The 7,347-nt window shown below is 34.2% G+C and overlaps 1 protein-coding gene across 1 annotated transcript; it reads left to right on the forward strand.

The window, feature by feature from the left end:
- Positions 1–1,623, forward strand: TBL36 (TRICHOME BIREFRINGENCE-LIKE 36). Its single transcript, XM_079026306.1, has 5 exons — positions 1–345; positions 435–606; positions 746–927; positions 1,003–1,161; positions 1,232–1,623. The coding sequence occupies exons 1-5, from the start codon at positions 23–25 to the stop codon at positions 1,512–1,514; spliced, it is 1,119 nt and encodes a 372-aa protein (XP_078882432.1). The 5' UTR covers positions 1–22; the 3' UTR covers positions 1,515–1,623.
- The last annotated feature ends 5,724 nt before the right edge of the window (positions 1,624–7,347 follow it).

The raw sequence follows: 7,347 nt of genomic DNA on the forward strand, positions 1-7,347 counted from the left end.
TGTTCCCTGGCTTTTAACATTCATGGCTTCTTCCTCCATGCTTTTGTCGTTCCTTACCTTCTCATTACTCCTCGGCCTCTTTAATTCATCACAACTCGAGATTGAGGAGTTATCATGGCTGGATGACAACAACGATGAAGAGATCAACATGGTCCAAAGTCGCCATGATTCACTAAGAAAATGCGATTTTGTATCTGGAAAATGGGTGTATGATCAGACATATCCGCTTTATGATGCATCCACTTGCCCGTATCTTAGTACCAAAGTTACCTGTCAAAAAAACGGGAGGCCAGATTCTGATTATGAGAAATGGAGATGGAAACCTCATGGTTGTAACATTCCTAGGTATGTATATAATGTATTTTAACTTTTATTATTAACAATTGCTCTAAATTTGTACATTATAGTTAAACTGATTGAATCCATCATTTCAGATTTGATGCATTGGAGTTTCTTGGAAAAATGAGAAGGAAAAGAATAATGCTTGTAGGTGATTCCATAATGAGAAACCAATGGGAGTCTCTTGTTTGCTTAGTTGAATCTGTTGTGCCGACCGATCGCAAAACGGTCACCTATGCGGGCCCTACCATGGCCTTCCACGCCTTGGTGAGACCATTTTTCTTGGTTTTTTTTAGTAAGGCTTTGTTTTAATGTTTGGTAAGACCATGTTTTCAGATGTTAAATGATATCTCGATAAAAAAAAATTTAATAGATTTAAGAAAATGAAGTTTGATTGCTTGTGCAGGATTTTGAGACTTCAATTGAATTTTGTTGGGCACCACTTTTGGTTGAATTGAAGAAAGGGCTTGGAAACAAGAGGATTTTACATTTGGATTTGATAGAAGAGAATGCCAAGTACTGGAGAGCTGCTGACGTGTTGGTCTTTGATTCGGCACACTGGTGGACCCACTCCGACAAGTGGACATCGTAAGAAAAGAAACAAGTAGTCGATGCATTAAATATTTGTACAGTACAACCCCTTGATCCGATCGACATTTTCAGGTGGGACCTACTAATGGACGGGAACCACGTAGCCCAAAACATGAACCGAATGGTCGCATACCAAAGAGGGCTTCGAACATGGGCAAAATGGGTCGATTTGAACCTCGACCCACGTCAATCCCGGGTCATATTCCGGACCATGTCACCTCGCCATAACAGGTAAGTACACTGGTAGTTGTACCATGTGCATGAGAAGTTGTACCTTACACATTGAAAGTTGTACGTACAGGGACAATGGATGGAAGTGCTACAAGCAAAGGGAGCCATTGGGGTATGCTAGTCACCCTCATGTACCAGAAGAGGTGATGGTGCTTAAAGGTGTGATTAAAAGAATGAGATTTCCGGTTTATTTGGAGGATATAACCGGGATGTCGGCTCTAAGAAGAGATGGACACCCATCGGTTTATTTTGCACAATCTGGTGGGTCAGACCATGGTTCGGCTGATTGTAGCCACTGGTGCTTGCCTGGGGTTCCTGATATATGGAATGAGATGTTAAATGCTATGCTTTGAGAACTAATTCCTTAGATTAATTATGTTAATCAAGATTATGTAGTATGATGGTTTATTTGCAATGTAACTTTATCCTGTTGGTAGTTAATTAGTTGGTTTGGTTTGTTTATTTTGTCTTAAGCTCTTGGGTTCTGAATTCCTGTGTACTTGAATTGTGTACTACTTTTGAAAAAAAATGTTCTAATGTAGAAACTATAGATGTGTTTGTAGGTATATAGTTATATACCATATAACACAACTCGTATCTTCAACTCATGTATGGCTTAATTACTACAAAACTGTATGACTGGTCAAATGTATCTTTAACGAGAAGAAAATGCTTTTTTTTGGCAGGAAATCAAATTTAGTTACTAATATTAAATAATTATTATTGATAGGTAAAAAATAAGATCGAAAATCTATCAAAAGAAAATAAAAAACAGGTTTTGAAAGACAAACTAATATTTAAAAAAAAATGTTATATTTCTTATAAACGTAACAGGTGTGTTTCGTGATTAGGAAACAAAAAGTGGATCAGATACACAAAATGCATGCATCGAATGGTTGTTTAAGGGTCAGAATGGATCATTTTTAGTCGCGCTACCAGTCTACCACTCTCAATATTTTTCAGTTTTTTAGCATCATATATAAGTAATGTATTATAAAGTTATGTTATTTCTTATTACACTTACAATCTATGTTTTAATATAAAACGATTTACGAAATTAAAACCATTAACATTCAACTGATTTAACTTTTCTTTTTTTATTGTAATTTTTCTAGCATTCCCGTTTGTCCCATTATTATTAATAAATTCCGTATTTGCAGCCGTCATGTTCGTCAACTTTAATAAATGGTATTTTGAATTCAATCTGAGGCGACATACCAATTATCTCCTTTATTGTTCATCGTGGTAATGGAAGGCTTATACATGACTATTGAAAACTCGGTTGTGGCTGAATTATATCGTGGTGCTAAAGTGGGGGAGAAAGGTATTATAGTCTTTCACTTATATTATGCATATATGATGTCTTATTTTTTGAGGAGTTGTAGGAGAATATATACTCAATATTATTCAGGTTTTCTTATCTTTTCTGACTTCGGGTTTGTAGATTAATCTTCAAATATATCTAAATTAGATGTTAGTGGTTTTAAACAGTTGGCGTTGATTACTAATTGTGGTTTGGAGAAATTTCTTTTCACGTATCCTGGACTTCCAGTTGAATCAAATATGCCATGCATTTAAGGGTGGAAGATGATTGTCATTAGATTCGAGAATAAATTATCTAAGTATAAGAAAAAAAATGTTTTCTATTGGTGGTTGATCTATTTTGTTGAAATTTATCTTGGATTCCCTTTGTATATATTATACGTCTAAAATGATGGTGACGGTGGATTAGGATCCTTAAGATTGGTTCTTAACTCTAATAGAATGCGCTTTAAAATAGTTGGTTCTATCGATTAACTTTCACGTATTCTTTTTTCTACTCTTAAAAAATGAGTAGGTGATGGCTCCTTTTTAGGAGGCTGTTTGGATTCAAAATAATTCTGTGGCGAATCGGTTTCATAGATTATTTTTGGAAAGAGACAGAAATTGTTGTATTAAATAAATTGTAAACTGTACATATGATTGGCCACGTTAATCCACTCCAAGACCCACGTGAGAGGTCAAGTGCCAAACACCAACGATATTTTGGGTGTGCCAAGGTTTGAACATTGGACCTCATTTGTGGAATTTCACTCCTCAACTAATAAGGTACCATCGTGGGGGCCAAAAAACATTGTATTAAAGAACATTATTGTGGAAATGTTTGGTATTGGAATTGGCGTCACAAGGCAAGAGAAAGAGCCTAATTTTCAGGTTTGATGTATTTAATTGGGTCTTTTCAATCAGCAACAAGATAAATAGGTTTGAATGGGAACTGATGCGTCCCCGAGTTCGCCTTCCATCGTCTATAAGGGTAGTTGCTTCCTTATTAATATGGATAACCTAGAGACAACAAGCAAACTCGTAAGCCGATTGACTGTGAGGGGATCCCGTGCCAACGCTCTGATGACAAAGTCAGAAAAGGCTTTATAATGACAACATCGATATATCAAATCGCGAGGGAGTGAAAGTATTTAGGATATAATCAATTGTGAACAACTAGTAGAAGGTGCATTGTACGTACCTTGGAGAATGCTCTTCGTTGTTTATTTATAGCTGATGTTAAGAGGATGTAACCTCTACCTATGCCAAACAGGTCTGCCATCTTATCGCATTAATGGTCATACCCCCGGAGGTACACTCGTGTGTACTTGTTAGTCGTTTAACAACTGTTCTTTGTTGGTTTGAGAACCCATCAGTCAAACATCCTTGCAAAGGCTGTTTTCTGTAAGTTCCCATGCACTGCGATACTGTTGTGACGTATCCTCATACTTTGTTCGTTATCGCCTATATGGTTCGGTATGTGCTTGGTCCGGTATTTACTTGGTTTGGTATATGACTGGTTCGATATATACCTAGTTCGATATATACTTAGTTCGACGTAAGAAGGGTATACATAGTTATAGGCTAGGCTATAATGTAACACCAGTGTTCCATGTATTTTCATTTTAGCATTGATTCCTTAAAAGATTGCAAAATTGGTCCATGCGTTAGGTGTACGAGATGGGTACGTCAAGCGTAGGTCCTTAAAGTTGGATCCACATTCTTCTCATCTTTGTTCATCTTCAGGAGGTATTAAGTTCAAATCTTGATGATTGCTTTGATAGATCTTGTTTAAGCCTAGATTTATGTTCTTTTATCCCAAAACCTTGATCTTTATGAGTATGGAATACTCCATAGCTTTTGAGTTATCCTTTAAGACGTTTTAGGGTGTATAGTGTCATAAAAATGCAAGCTTGGACCTTTCCTCTCATCCATGTATGAGTTATATGTTTTTGGTGATGTTAGAAGTTAAGGTTTTGGGATTAAGCTTCCTTTTGCCATGCAAAGGCATAAAGGTTACAACTTTATGATTTTAGATGTTTATTGGAGTTAGATCTGAAGTTTGGACGTTAAGTTTTAAAGCATTAAAACCTTAATAAAAGGTCTAGAATTTTGAAGAGTATGCCGGGCGTAACCTTTAGCACGTTGCGTGTACTGGGTCGTTGCCCTATAATCCTTCCGCATCAAGAGTTATATGCGGGGCGTAATAGGTAGTACGTTGGGCGTACTACCAGGAAACCCACTTGGGCCATTTTTAGGTCGCGAACCATTAGGGGTTTTGGGCCTTGACTAGTTGAGTCATGAATGAGAAGGGAAAAATGGTCTTTTTTCCCTTAGATAGATAAATGATGAATTAGACCTTCGTTTATGGATTAATCCCGATTATTGATTAAGGTTATTATTGGGTTATAATTACTGTGAGGATCCATGACAGTAGCAACTCGAGTGTACGATTCAGTTATCTTCAGTTAGAGGTGAGTCTTCTTACAACATTAGTGGGTCGAAGGCACCAAGGTCGACCCATTGTTTTGTATGTGTAAAATGTATGCATTTATGTGACTATTGTTGATGTTATCGTATAATATATGCTTGGCGTTAATCTGGACTCGGTGGTTTCTACGGACCTGACACAGCCACGTGTTGTTATATTTATGTGTATGAATGTGTGGTATTTTGGGGAAACTCACTAAGCTTTGTGCTAACAAATATGTTTTTGGTTTTAGGTACTTCCGGTACAAAAAAAAATTGTCCCACGTGATGGCACAACATCCTCCCCCTCATGATGTACGCATTTATAATCTCTTTTACTATGATATTTTGTGATAGTTTGTATTTCTGATGATTTCGAGACATGTGATGTTTGGATTGATGAATTTAAAAATGAAATTTTTACTTATGAATTTTGGGTCGTTACATATATCCTATTAGGGACCATATAATTCAAAGCTTTTTTGTAATGGTTCATTATATATTAAAATAATTTTAGCAAGAAGCCGATACAAATGAGCTATAGCTAAAAAAGGATAATATATATATATATATATATATATATATATATATATATATATATATATATATATATATATATATATATATATATATAGCCGGTTCTACGTGATAACACCGGTGAATTTGTTAAATGAGGTTTTTCTTACTAGGTGGAATCGATGTCCTCCAACGAAAATTATTATTTTAGCTTTGAGAATAAGATTAAATATGTCCGTACTATACTTATTTTGGTTAGTAGAGGTGTTAGTTTGCCCTTTCTTTTATGTGTGATTTGTTCAAATATTTTCAGAAGTAGCAGATCATCCTTGTATAGCTTGCGAGCAGGCCCGGTCCAGATAATGGACGATATGAACGACCATCCAAGCCCCAAAAGTTTTATAGACCGTGTAATATTAGTATATAATTTCTAGTCTATTTTTAAGAAAAAATAATTACAAATGTGAGAAGAACTAAATTCAAAGTTCCAAATTTTAGGAAGAAAAGGTAACACATATAATTATTGTCGTTCATAAAGAAGGCAGTTGCAACAAAATGGGAGAAATCGAATCGACAAATTGTAAACTGACGACCTATGAAGCAATCAAGTACACTATAATGAATAAGATTATTTATTTATTATGTCGTCTCAATTTCTAAGTCTATTCATTAGAATTTCATTGCATATAAAATCTTATTAACCATTATTAACATTGTAGCATCTACAGAAAAAAGTTTTTTAAAGTTGAAATTATTAGGCTGGAGGGAGTGGTGCTACCGAAACCGCACTCACTCCCCCGCCACATCAGCGTCATGTCATTTTTTACCACTCAAGTGTGGTTTCTTGCCACACCAAGGGTGTGGTACCACACTTTTCATTTCTTTTATTTTTTTTGTTTTTTTTAAGTATTTTAATTTAATAAAACTTCTTTTTTTAACTATTTTAATTTAATATAACTTCTATTTTAATAAAAAAAAAAGCATAATTCTTCATTACTTGAAAATTATAAAAAAAAAAAAAAAAGACAGTACATTGTGTTACCAAAAAAAAAAAAAACCACACACATGACATTTAAAAAAAAAAAAAACCACACACATTACTTGAGAGATAGAGAAAATTGTGTTGTGAAAAAAAAGTTAAGTTGATATGTGTATATATAGGTAAGAAAAAGAAAAAAATAAAATAAAATAAAATAAACGAATCTTGCATTTCAACGGTCAAAAAAGTGACCACCTAATCAGACATTTGTGGAAGTCCTGAGGAACAAGAAAACTCTACGAGGAAATGACATGGTGGGGAAAAAATACAAAAAAAAATTATAAAATTTTAATTATGCAGAGGGTGCATCATTCCGCAGAAATGTACTATGTATATCTATTCTTCAAAAGTACTCCTCTAATGAATAGTTGTTCTTCATTGAAACATCTTGTATTATTTTAATTAAACAATTTGTAACTTTCTGTAAATTTTATTTTTGTCTTTTCCTCCACCACCATGTCATTTCCTCGTAGAGTTTTTTTGTTTCTCTAAAGGGTTTCCCAAGTAATGGTTATTTTACAAAAGTGGATTTTTCATGGTTAAAATCTTTAAACAATTTAAATTCATAACCAACTGGAGAGAAGGTACCTGAAACACTCGTTTAATTGATTTGTTCATAGGAAATGAAAACTAAAAGTCTAACTAAATTTATTGGTTAAATTTTCCAATTTTTGTTTATCTTTATGCAATTGTTTTTTTTTTTTTTTTTTTTTTTTTTTTTTTTAATTCTACCTTTTTACTATTTTTAATATAATTCGACAGATAAAAAATTACAATCTGTAATTGTTTTCGGTAATTATCATATCTGATCAATTATTTGTGTTGTGTACCAAATCATCCTTGATCCGTCTTTCTAACTC

This window comes from Lactuca serriola, chromosome 2, assembly GCF_051521515.1.
Source record: "Lactuca serriola cultivar US96UC23 chromosome 2, Lser_US96UC23_V15, whole genome shotgun sequence".
Lineage (NCBI taxonomy): Eukaryota > Viridiplantae > Streptophyta > Magnoliopsida > Asterales > Asteraceae > Lactuca > Lactuca serriola.